The sequence below is a fragment of the Phalacrocorax carbo genome, chromosome 9 (genome assembly GCF_963921805.1).
Source record: "Phalacrocorax carbo chromosome 9, bPhaCar2.1, whole genome shotgun sequence".
Taxonomy (NCBI): Eukaryota; Metazoa; Chordata; class Aves; order Suliformes; family Phalacrocoracidae; genus Phalacrocorax; species Phalacrocorax carbo.
In genome coordinates this window covers 30,195,762-30,209,237 of record NC_087521.1, presented here as the reverse complement: position 1 = coordinate 30,209,237, position 13,476 = coordinate 30,195,762, and the positions used below count along the sequence as shown (strand labels likewise).

Below are 13,476 nucleotides of genomic sequence, written 5' to 3'. Positions count from 1 at the left end.
AGAAGGGGTGCAAGGTATCTTCTGTCCCTGTGGAGAAATCTAGACGCACGATTGCTAGTGCTCACTTGTCTAGCTTTTTTTTTTTTGTTACTGTTACACATAAGACACCAGAAAAATAGAATTTTGTTGTCATGTTAAATTCAAGGGGTAGGGGGAAACAACTAAGCTTTTGATCTTTCTTTAGTAAATAGGCGACTGGTTACAGAATGTAAATATTTATCTTAGATGATGCTATAAGCAGTACATTTCTCTCTCGTAACAGATAAGGACAAAACCAAGTTAGTCATCAAGATGCACATAATTTTTAAGATGCTTCTTGTGCTGTGTTAAGTTGTTCATTTTGGGGATCAATGGCAGTAACAGTTGTCTTATTTTTCCACAAACTCTATGCTAATACTACGAAGCAACTTGAGGGAATACTAGCATACAGAATTAAAGCCTTCACTGGTCTGCTGAAGGCTGAGTATAATATTCAAACAAATAGCATTTCCTAAGTGGAGGGGTACCTTTCTGTGCTCTTAGATCTCTCTGGTCTTTGTCAGTATGCAATGACTGGTCACCCCTAAAGTAATTGCATTTTAAAATATTGATGCTGGATGAAGAGCTCAGCTAAAAAAGCATATATTACTCAAACAAGCATACTGTTTACCTAGGATGGATTATGATTAATTATATTTCAACATTTGAAATTAGAAAAAAGTTAAATACCGAGGATATTAATGGTAGCTTGTGGATGGGACGAGCTCAGTGGGAAAAATAGCTTATGAAATAAATGAATTTCTAATATCTTCCTCAATGGTTTTTTTTATTTTCCTCTTCTGGTATGTTCTTTGTTTCTGAAGTGCCCTCTGAGGTGTGGGGCCCTGAATGAGAGTGGTGTTCTTGGCAGAAGGATTACCTCATAATGGGGATGGGCCAGGGGAGTGCTGCGGGGAGAAGTTTCATGGGTGCTTGTCCTATTCTTACTCTGCATCTCCAGCTGTTCTCTGGTGTGAGCCCAAGACTGTGTCAGCTGCTGCCATGCTGGTGGCATGGGAAGCTTCCTCATCACCTCTTCTTGTTTGGTGGCCTGCACCACCCTGGTCCTTGTGGGGCCAGGGGGGCCCTCCATACCAGTTCCACCATTGGCTCAAAAAGCATTCAGGCGTGCATGTGGCTTTTCCTTGGCGTAGGAGCCACTGTTCTCTCTCTGTTTGAACAAAAGCTTTAAAGTGTTGTCTGAATTCTGCTTTTAAAACTGCTGAAATTGTTTCTTGTTATCAGCTGCCTTTGTGACTTTGAGGGCATTGAATTGGACTATCTTACTTAACAGGAATGCCGCATACTTGCTGCTGTGGTGATTCCAGTCTGGATCTCCCTGCAGCTGAGGGAGAGGTACATGGGCATAGGCATGTCTCCTTTTTTTTTTTTTTTAAAAATAGTTGTACATCTGTATGTAGTGCCTAAAATCTCTATGGATGATAGTTTTAGGGTTTTTGCATCTTCATCTTGGCAGCAATGCATGGCAGGATACAACCAGATAAAATAGGAAGCTTAGGTGATAGGAAGAGGTGGCTTTCCATAGCCTCGCTTATCCACGCTGGCTTCTGGGGTGGACTTGTTCGGGGAGGGGTTGATCAGGGAAGCTGCCTTGCTATCACTGCAAAAATGAGGTTTAGTACTCGGGTGAATTGCAATTCCCCCCTGCCCAGTTGAGTACAGGCTAGTTCTTTCTTAGGAAAATGCCTTGTGCTTCAGCATACAGGTTGTAGAGTGTGAAATAAAATTTAGGGTTGGGTGAGTGCTAGTTAGTATCTTAGTTTTGGGAAGATGTAGTATTTGCGTTTGAGGCTGATGAGTGCCAGTCCAGGGCCTGCTGATGGCAGTGGAAAAACTATTCACTTAATGGGCTTTGGATTACTCTTGAGTAGCTTATTGTACCCACGCCTTCTGAGAAAGGTGACATATCCTTCCTCTGTTGTTATTTCTTCATCCAAATGTGTTACACCTGGTTGACCAACGTGCCTTGAAGGAGATCTTGTTGGTGAGGGCACTAATTGCTGCTTGCGCAGGAAGAAAAGCTGTTGCTTTGTGGCAGCTCCTGTTTGGCCAAAGTCTTGCTGACTCTGGCTCTGTGTCTGGAGTCACATTTTATTAAAGCTGAATTGAAGCAGTGTCTTTGGCAGAAGGTTGTTCGGAGGTTAAGCATTTTTACTGTGTTATTATTAGCGATGATTGGTGTAGGGACTTGCATAAAATCAAGATGTGCTGGTGGTGTTCTGATAAGCATCGCGTGGTCGCCGTTGCTTTCTGTGAGCAATGGTGGCTGAGGTGCATGGTTCAGCAGAGCTACTCATGACATCTCTGAAGGGAACAGATGAGCGTTTCCTGTAAATACACATACTGGAAACATCTGCCCGGCACATTGAATTAAAGGATTTTTCTTGATGTGCTGTCTGATCCTGTATGCTGCGGAACCTCCAGTGCTTTGTTTTCCTCATGACTTCCCCCATCTTTTTCTTAAGCTGTCTTTTCGGTGCACTCTTCCGCAGCTGAAGCTGTGAGGACAGACTGGACCTCGCTTCCCGCATCTGTCCCAGCAGCTGTACCGCTTCCTGCCATGAATCATCTGAAACACACTTTTTTTTTTTAAGTATTTAAGGCACATTTGTTTTCCTGAAGCCACAAACTAATCTTGGCAGCCTGGCAGCCAAGCCTTAAATGAAGGCTCTGGTGCGAAAGTGTTCAGAGGAAGGAAGTGCCTCCCCATCAGCAGTGATCATGGGAAAGCCCACGGAAGAGCCCCTTTCCTTGTGGGCTTTGGCTGTGGTCAGAGGAACTGCAATCTTTATTGCTTCTCGGAGAGTTGCAGCAAAATGTCTCCCCTGTTTGCACATCAGTGTCAAACACTCCATGACCCCCAGTTTTCAGAAGTTCATCACTATGTCTAACCAAGTACTAATGTCAAATTATCTTTGGAGTAGGGGGCATAATCTTTTGCCTGAGAAGTCTTGGCTCTGTTTTGGATCCTCTCTGGGGCTGATGTTTGCAGCTTTGTTTTCTAGGTCTCATTGATTACATGTATTTCAATTCTAGCAGTCCAAAACAAGGCGCTTTTTTGCCCTGAGGAGCTGAGGATATACCGGACCGGATCCGGCCCGCCGCGCAAAAACTGGACCGGATCCGGCCCGCGGAACGGGCCGCCGCGCAAAAACCGGACCGGATCCGGCCCGCCTATAGTTCCTGAAATTTGAGTGGTTATTGTATTTCCTGCAGAGGTGAAATCCAAAATCCGCCACCTCAATTTTGTTGTTGTGTTTGTGTTGGTTTTTTTAAAAAAAAACAAAACACAAAACAAGCAAACAAACAAAAAAACCCTGATCTCAAAGCACACTAACTACAAAGTTGTTAAGCATTTTTTTTCCCATGTTAATTTTTCTAGGGAAACGTCAGATTCACCATTTGGGAAACCAGCTTCAACTCAATCAACATTGTCTGGATACCGCCTTTAATTTCTTCAAGATGGCTGTGAGCAAGCACTTAACCCGGGGGAGAAAGATGACCCACGTAATTGCTGCATGTCTCTACCTGGTGTGTAGGACAGAAGGAACTCCTCGTATCCTTTCACATTTAAAAAATAAAAAAATAAGACATACTTTAGCAAGTCAACTATCCTGCTTAGACCTTGTTTCAAAGTTTGCAGAGGTAAGTCTTTAGGAGCTCACTTTGTCACTGTTGGGTTTGTATAATGAAGTGAATGGGAGTTTTTCCTGTGGTTCAAGTAAAAATTTTCCCCTTCTAAATGTACAATACTTAGTATTTACAAGGAGCTATAAATGTCGCTCTGCCTCCCATCAGTACTATATTTCTTTTTTTCTCAACATTCTTCTAGTGTAAGATTGCACTTTTCCTGTGCTTTGCTCGGGATTACTTTTTTATGGTGTGAGGTTTTTGTTGTTTTTCCATTTTTAAAACAAATTAAAATTAACCCCAAGTTTCCTGTAGTGTCATGATTAAAGAACAAGTTAGAGTTCCAGTGGGTTTTCCATATGGTATTTTGATTTCCTTCTTTTAATGCTTGTGGGAAGGACAATATCACTCCCATTTTAGTTTTGCGAAGAAAGGCATTTGATAAATTCTGAAATTTGCTGAAAGATCACATAGGAGATCAGTGGATGGAGGTGGGACTGCACACAGGCCAGAGTGGCAAGTGAGTATTCCTTGCCTCTAGACCATCCCTATTTTTCTCTTGTAGAAATTCATTAAAATTCATGTAAGCTTTAAATACTGATGGCCATCTAAATTTGTTTTGTGCATTTTTACTTATTTATGTTGTGTTTCAGTTGCTGGAATTTGGAGTTTAGTATCAAACAGTTTCTTTTGTGTTATTTTAGTTCTCGTCTACTTTAAAACAATATGTGCATGTCATCGGTATTCTATTTGATTTGATGCTTTTTCTAGATTGCTGTTTTCGTTCTATATTCTAGCAGTTGAACAGCTTAGCTTTCCTTTTAAGATTGAGATGATTTATTTTGGTTTCAGAAACTACAATCAGTATTCTAAAATTAGTGCTTTCTGATAGTGTTGTGGTCATTTCATTTGCATGTTTAAAAAAATGTGGTTTTGCAGGAATAATGGAATTGAGAGGAAAGCTTGCCTATTATACTAGTCTCTTCAAATGTAAAATACGTTTGAACTTTGAACAGTATAACTCTATCATTACCATAAAGACAGTGTTGATTTAAAAGCATTACCAATATTTTTTATGCCCGTGTCACATTTTTAAAGTAATTTATTTACAGTCATTATATGATACTACTGAATGATAGCCTAGTCATAATAGGCAAATCCATTTTCCCCCACTGGTAGTGATAAAAAAGCATTTGAAGCAGTATGAGCTGTAATAGACAAGTTAGTACATTATAATGTAGCAGCCATCTGTGCAGCAAGTGTGGCTAACTTTTTTGGCAAAGAAAAAAAAATCCTTTGTTTGTTTGGCACATCCTTCCTTAAAGTACTTTAGTATTTAGTGCAAGAGGTACTGGTCTGGTTGACATTTCATAAACACCTAAATTAATTTTCCCACTTTCTTCATTAAATTGAGATAATGTCCTGTGTGATATTTCACGAAATACCTGGACTAGGGTATGAATAAGACTGTAAAGATGGGCTCTGTTTCTATCAGTATCACAAAGTACTCTTCATTTGCGCAGTTACTGTGCCGCCTGGGAATCAAGACGTGGTAGTGCATGCCTGTATGGCTCAATTTTGTTAGTGTTGAGGGTGTTTTTTAGAAATCCATTAGATAAACTTAATTTTGTAGTTGATATTAAGAATTTAACTGTGTTTCTTTGGGAGAGCAAGTTCAGCTTCTGCTTGTGTTCTGCTGTCTGGGTTTTTGGTTTGTTTCCTAGTATTTAAAATCTTGTGTATAGTTTGAAAAACAAATCCCAAATAAATTATGGATTCTGAAGATTGAAATAGAAGTTCCTTTTCTGGTATCTTATCCTTTCATTAGAAACTTGAAAACCTGAGAGCCACAGGTGCATATTGCTGACCTTTGAAATAAAAATACATTCAAGCCTCCATAGATTAATTATGATGATCATTATCAGTGTATTATATTTGTTTCTGGCCTAGATCTGGCAATATAGAAATGTGCTACAGGAGGCAGGCATGTTCTCAGGGCCTTGGGTCCAGAGAGAACAAGAGCAGGTGTAGAGGATCGCCATGCGACAAGATGCTTTAGCTAGAATCATAGAATCATTAAGGTTGGAAAAGATCTCTAGAATCATCAAGTGTAACTGTCAACCCAACACTACCATGTCTCCTAAACCATGCCCTGAAGTGCCACGTCTACAGGTTTTTTGAACACAATGAATGAAGATATGTGTTCAGGGTAATAAGCTTGTGTTTGGTTTTGGTCTTCTGGAGAAGCCAGCAGAGGATGGCATGCAAAGAGGAGAAATATGCTGTACAAAGGACATACAGTATTTGTAGCACTTCAAGATTTATATAATGCTGTGAAGTACATGAAGTACTGAGTTTACAGTGTTCATTATCGTTGTGTTGGTTATAGAACTCTTATGAAGAAATTTGGGAGAAATTTAGAAATGGAAGTTAAAGACTGAAGATTTGAGAACGAATTTTAGAGGAAAGAGATAACGTAGGAGAAGTAGTGATGGGCAGCAGTGGCATGACAGCTCAGAGACAGCACCTTGGTTTTGGGTGGCCCAAATGCGTAAGTGGAGTGACTTGAGAGTTGCAGAGGGAAGAGAGATTAGCTGGGAACAGATTAGTCTCTGAAATAGGAGACAGCATATTTCTTAAATATTACAGTAGAAGGAAGGAAGTATGTTTGTAGCCTGGGGAGCTACAGTGCGATGTAGTCAGGGGCTGAAAGCGGCAAGAAATGTTGTGTTCTCTGCAGCAGCACCAAAGGAGTGGGAAGCATTTGGAAGAGGGAAAAGAGGATTTAATTGTCTGCACTGACTTCAGTTTGAGGGAGTGGAATGTGTTTATCTGACATGGATATCTGCTTATTCTTTTTTCATAATGTACAAGTCGCCAGCCAGCCTCTGTGAAAATGTGAGGAAAATTGTAGCCAAGTCTATTGGTGCCATCTGAATTATGCCTGAATAAACCTCAGCCTGAAATAGGAAAACTTTACGTTCTCCTTGGTTCTTATGCATTGTTTAATACAAAAATGCAAAAAATTTCAGTAACAACTTTTTTAATCTGAAAAAATAGTTCTGGAACTTAAAGCAAACATAAAAGTTCATTTACCTAAAGTGCAGCTTTTATTTGTAGTTCTTCAGAAAGTTTAATATATTATTTGAGATCTGAATTGATTTTACATCAGTTTATGGTTTTTATTAGCTTATTTGACACAAAACCCCACAATGCAGCAACCTTGACACAGCTTTTCATTTACCTTGCTTATATTACTTGTCAACATTAATGTTTTAAGGGAAGATGGCTCACTAGTTATTAGCTGCATTTGGGAGGTGTTTCATCCTTTTGATGGGCCTCCTATAAAAAGTTTAATTTATTATTCTCTTTATAAAATGCTTTTATATTATCAGTGTCAGAAGTGAAGGTATAATGCAAAGCATACATATGAAGGAGATAGTGATTTTTAAATCCTCAGGTTTGATGGAACAGGTTGTCCTCCTCCCAGGGGCTGAGCAATGCTGTTTCCAGTGACATTTGACTTCAGCTGGCACTGCCAGCACTCTGGGCATTTCAGGCTCCGGCTCTTGTTTCTTGGAATAGTAACAGTCCTCAGTTGTTTCTCTTTAATGTTTTGAACAGCTTTTCCACCCCTACATAATTTTGAATGGAAACAAAGGGCTCTTTAGCTGGTCCTGCCATTCCCGAGAGAGGGAACTTGGGAAGAGCCCAGCAGGGTGTTTGAGCGACTTACAGGCTCGGCTGTAACCCGCGGCTGCCCTAGGGTCACTCGGGAACAATGAGAGTCTGGCCAGGATCTTCCAGGTGGGATATCAGTTTGCCTTAATCAAGGAAGGTTTCATTTTGTTTGTAATCCTTTTTACTGTACACAACCATTAGAAAAACCATACAATTGTCCACTATTTTGTTTGTAGTTTTTTGAATGCTACTACCCAGGCATTTTTACAGCAACAATTTAGATGGTAGATGTCTCTTATCCCCCACACATGCACCTTTTAAATTTTATTTATTTATTCTTTTCCTTTGAAGCTCTTTGGAAAATGGGCCCTTAGCTGTAAACCAAATCCTGTTTTGTTAGAGCTTAGTAAATAAAACCCTTTTCCACATGAGAATAGTCCTCGCAAAGTTCCCTCACCTCATCTTGTGTAAACATCCCTCTATTTGCCTCTGGAGGTAAGCTCAGGGCAGGTTTTTCCCCATCCAGTAAAGCTGTTCAGTCTTGATGCTGGGGGCGGGGGCGGCTCGCTGAGCCTTTCCCACCGCCTGGGGTGAGGCAGCCTCCTGAGCTTGATGTTGCCCAAGGTATTCAGGTGGTCTTCAGCAGCTTTGTTTGTAGTCAGAGGAAAGAGGTGGAGTCCTCCTAGGGTCAGTCCAAGGCAGCCAAGTGAGGCATCTCTTCTGAGTTGTTTGCAGAAGAACCTTAATGCTAAATGTTTCAGAAAAATAACCTCTTAAATTTGGGTGCTGTGAGCAGAAGGCTGACAGGAGAAAGTTTGGTGCCTTGGTGTCTGTTATACATAAACTTGCGCTGGGTGGGAAAGTATAAGGTACTTTTCCTCCCCTGCTTCCTCTGCCCAGTGAACCTCCCATTTGTTTGAGGGAAGATCACAAAGTCATTGCAGCATCCCATCAGGCAAGAAGGATTTGGGAAAAAAAAATGGGTATCTCCTCGCTGAATGGGGCAGTACTTTGTTATTTCCTATTTGTCTACAGTACTTGCACTTTATTGCCAAGCTATTTGAATGCCTCCTGGTTTAATGTGTTTATTTTCATGTCACAGTAAGGGAAGTTGAGAGTATTTATCTTCATTTCCAGGTGCAGAACTGAGGCTAAGTGACATATTGAAAGTTACTGAGAAAATCTGTGATGGAGTAAGGAACTGGCCTTTCTAATCCTAGATTAGGCATCAGCTACTGAGTCTTTCTGCCTTGTTGGTCTTCTCAAGAGAAGTTCAGCTAATTTCCTTTTGAGCATTATCAGGCTCTGTCGCCTTCCATACTGTCTTGGGAAGCTTTGTATAACCTTGCCATGAGAGCCTTTGATGGATACATTCTTTGTTTCCCTACTAACACTTCAAGGTCTATCTTTGCAAGGAAAAGGGCAAGACTTCCTTTTTTATTAGAAATGAAAAATTACATCTCCAGCAGTCTTTTGACCTCTACTAAAACTTCCTGGAGCCAGCAGGCCTTAGTGTTCCCAATTAAAAAGTTAACTTTTGAAATTAGGCTTTAATCAACAAAATTTTGGAGCTCTAGCTAGGGAGGTAATAAAACCAGTTTCTGTTTCTCTTTGGTTAAGGACTTTCTCTTTAATAACTGACCTTTTACTTTTGATTAAATACAGTTGCATGCACAATGTGTTTTGCTCAAGTGTTGAGTGTGACAAGAACACAAGAGATTAAAAATTGTTTTTTAAATTGCACAGTTAAGAATGCATTAAATATTTACAAAACCAAATTATTTTATTTCACTAAGATTTTGTGTGTGTGTGTGTGTGTGTGCGTGGTAAAGAACACCAAGATCCTACTTCATAGAAGTTGAATATTTTCAGTTGGAAGGGACCTACAACAATGATCTAGTCCAACTACAGCTTCAGAGCTGATGAAAAATGAAAGCATGTTAGTAAGAGCATTGTTCAAATGCCTCTTAAACACAGACAGGCTTGGGGCATTGACCACCTCTCTAGGAAGCCTGTTCCAGTGTTAGACCACACTCTCGGTAAAGAAATGCTTCCTAATGAAGCATTTGCTTGGACTTGAAGCCTTGGAAAAGGCTTGTCCACCTCACTTCAAAATGAAGTTTTAAAATTGGTGTGCTTCTGAGTGGATGGATTTTAGCTGGGAGAGTTTCAATCTGTTAATGAAAAATTGCCACCTTAAATAGGGTGTGCCTAGTATTGCCCCATGTTATTTGCATCTATTTCCAAATAGTTCATGTTGTTTGGTAGTGCTTGGCTTGTGTGATCATTCCTATTTGGGACCACAGGAGAAGATGCTGGAGATGTAGGGAAGAGGGCAGCCAGGGGCAGCAACAGAAATTTAGTATCTGCAGCCTAATTTCTCCCCATCACCCTCTCCTCCAGCCAGGGTTGGGACTGCTGAATTTCAACAGCAGGGCTCATGACCCGAAGCCAGCATGTCCAGTCTCCTTTTCCATGGAGTGAAGGAAAATCATATGATTTTTCACTCACGGTACTGCCTTGCACTTTTTTGCCGTACAAGGAGGTATGTATATGGGAAGTATGTTGAAGAGAAAATGAGGTGTTTGATGTTTCCCATTGGTGGGAAAGTAAAATTTTCCTCTCCATGTGCTCATTGACACTGTGTGTTCTTTTGTGTGGCTCTGTTCTCTTCCCCGCTGCATCCCTGTACTGCAAGGGCTGCTTCTGGCTGCCACCCTGTGCTTGCAATTGGGTCGCAGTGGGGCAACGAGGCAGGAGGAGTCGGGGCTACGTCATGCTCTGATATCTTGCCTGGTCTCCAGCTGTGTTGCAGAAGAGCCTGTTTCCCTAGGTCCTGTGTCACATCTGTCAGCCCTCTTTGGATGTCTTTGTAGTATCTGAAGTGATGCTGGGTACTGGAATCGTTCTGCTTGTATCTGGTGATTTGCAGCATCTTTTAAAGATAATTCCCTCTCTAAGAAGAAAATAACCTGAAGCCTTTCAAACTGGTTGTGTGGCCCTGCACCTGAGGGACAGGGCTGGGGAGATGGTTAGTGGCCCTCAGGTTCTCCTCCTGTCCCCTTGGGGGGAAAGTCATAAACCTTACTTGTGCATGACTCAGGGCAGGAAAATAGTGCGTGTGATTGCTGACTAACATTATCCTGCAGGGTGCCCTGTTGCTGAAAGTCATCGAAGCTTTCTGCTGGGAGACTAATTTTAATGGGGAGATTCTGTGCTTGGGTGACTTTCTTTGTTCCTTTAAGATTCTGAAAACATAAAAGGAGAAGGGACATTCACATCGTGATGTGTGTCAACTCAACATCTTACTGTTTAAACCCTTGTGCTAAATGCCCGTTTTGGGTGCTGCAGGGAGGGAGGGGAAAAGCTGCTGTAAGTGCAGCAGTGATAATTGACCCACTTAAGAGAGCTGCTCTAATTTTGCATGTTACAGCATCCTGGAAATACAGATAAGAATGTTGATCTCTCCAGCTAATAGGATTTCTAAATATATCATCCAAAAGAAGGAGGAGGACTGTAATTTTGTGTGTGTGTGTGTGTTCAGGCTAATGTTTAGTTTAAGAATTGCACACTCTGAAAATCTGCTTTTCTGTTAACTTGTTACTAACTCAGGATAAAAAAGTATTTGACCTCTATTGCTGGCAAGGAGAGACCTGATCCTGCCCCATTGAATTTGCTGATGAAATTCTCACCAGCTTTTGTGTAGAGGAGTGACCAACTTTTTCCCCTCAGGATGTTGGTACCCAGCAGGTGGCTCAAATGGTCAACTTTTCCATAATGCAGCATTAAACAAAGTATCTGCAGAGATAGAGAGGGGGGCAGGGTTGCAAGATGGCCTGTCAAGATTACAGATTTTGGCTGGTTTTGATAGCTTTGTTGTTTGTTTTTCCTCATTTAAGGGATATTTTGAACAGTAAAGGTCAAAATAATCCACTTCTGAAATTTGACTGCAGGAATACTTTTTTCTTTACAGAGCAGAGTGTTTCAAGTGTCTAGGGAGTTCTTTCTCAAAGCGCATTGATGGGTACAGCCGCTGAAAACCATGGGGTTTGCGGTCAGTAGAGTTCTTGCACCTAGACTATTCCAATTTTGGAGATCTTTTGCCCTTGCCTATCGTACCTTTCTGTGTTAGGACAAAGCCAGTCGTCATGGTCCCCCTTTGAAAGGAAGGGGCAGGCTTTACTCTCTAGGCTTCTGGGTTAGGTCCACTGAAGCCTTTGTCTCTGTGGGCTTGAAATCTATTACGGGCAGGTAGAAGTAGTGTTTACTGTGTGGCAGTCCTGTGCTCTGTCACCATGTTGGGCCTTGTGTAAGGCAGAAATACTTAGAGCAGAAGCACCTGAGCTGGATTTTTAATGTATGTAATAGTGGTCTGTTATTGCATGCATAAAAATAATAAAATTCATTGTATTGTCTGTCCTGTTACTAATTACATTCCAGTTTGAGGTTTCTGAACTAATGAGACATTCTTGTGGTAAAGGTGAAACAAGGAAAGAAACAAAGCAGGGAACAGGAAGGCTATGAAAGCACCAGTAATACCAGGGTAAAAATATGAGGGGCAGCCCTCACTTACCAGCAGCGCTGAGAGGGGGTGATGCTTTGAAATGTGGTGGCAGAGACATGGGAACTAATGAGGGGAACGAAGGCAGGACAAGGTCTAGGTGATGGATGAGGGGAGGGAAGTTTGATGGCAGAGAGGCCTCCTTCCAGTGAAATAAACACAAAGGAGGGACGATAAGGAAGGGGATCACACCTCTGATGTCTTTGACCTTCAGTGATCCCTGCATGCTTGTGAAAATAAATATTTAACAATCATCTTAAAGTTTGTTTAAAAGAAGAAATTATTAGGTTGACTCTCTGCTTAATTCAGAAGTATATCTCTACATCTGAACTTTGGTGCTTATGTCAGCAAAAACAGCATTGTAACTGTGTGGTGTTTTGACCTGATGGGAGCTAATATGTTGCAAACACCAGCTAAATAAAAAAGTGTGGTACAGCCAGTCATTGTGTAGCACATTCTTGCTTTTGTCAGAGGATATGCTGGATGTGGTGTGGGGGGTGGAGGAGACGCTTCCCCTTCCTTCCCTGTGTGCCCACCCCCCTTAAGGAAAGAAAAGGGAGGGGGAAAAAAAAGTTACCTAATGCTTTGTTTAAATAAATCCTAGTAGCAAACACGATCAGTTATGGTCGCTGTTTTTGATCTGCTCACTGAAAAATATTCCCAGCTATAGCCATGACTAATGTTTTCTCTATTTGAATGCTTTAGAAGTAAATTAGAGAATTAAATGCTCTCCTTCGTTAAAATAATTTTGAAGACTGTGTATTTGCATTTTAATGCAGTAAGAATGATGCTTTAGAAGACAAATTCATATTATTAAATAGTTTAATTAAGATCACTAATGCAAAATAGGGTGATTAAAAGCCAGTGCATTGAGACTTATAGGCACTTCTGTGCTTGCTATCTGCAAATATTATTTTAGCTTGAGTTCTTCTAAAACTGTCCACTTTCATCATATTCTTATGTCTTATGCAGCTTTTTTTTGTCTTGCACTTTTTAATGTTTTGAGAACAAAGTGAAGGTATATCAGAAAAAATACTACCTTTCAAATTTGTTTTGGAAAAACAGGATTCATTCTCATACCTGGCCTGTCCTCATATCTTGAAAGTGGTCTTGATTATTTTTTACATGCTAATAAAGTATAAACCTTTAAAAAACTGGTAAAAGTACTTCTCAAGAGCTGTCTTATTTCTTCAGATGTTTGTCACTAGGATTTTGTTTGCATGAGTCTTCATACACCAACTTCGTACTGGAAATGCTTCTCAGTGAAAGACTTCTAGCATTTTGTAATCTCATGCCAAGTAATATTGTGAGCGGGGCCTTTTCTAACCTTTTCACTGTTAGCTTGCCTTTATGGCAAGTCCATGTCCTTCCTTGGAGGCAAAAGAAAACGTCTTTTAACTTTAACTGCCAGGCTGGCTCAGTGTTGCAAGTACCATTGATGTAACACTCAATCACATGGTGGTACAGCTGCTATTTTCCCCCCTTTGAGAAAGAGAATAAACTTTCCATCTTACCCAGTTTCAGCAGTTTGGGAAAACAGCAGCCTTAAATGAGACCGAAAACAA

General features: G+C 40.8%; 1 protein-coding gene across 3 annotated transcripts in view; it reads left to right on the top strand.

Moving 5' to 3' along the window:
- BRF1 (BRF1 RNA polymerase III transcription initiation factor subunit) overlaps positions 1-13,476 on the top strand; it is a 175,629-nt gene that overhangs the window by 41,077 nt on the left and 121,076 nt on the right. For all 3 annotated transcript variants that reach the window (XM_064460929.1, XM_064460931.1, XM_064460932.1), the window contains one exon: positions 3,422-3,595. In XM_064460929.1, coding sequence (XP_064316999.1) covers positions 3,422-3,595 — 174 coding nt within the window. The remainder of the gene's footprint in view (positions 1-3,421; positions 3,596-13,476) is intronic.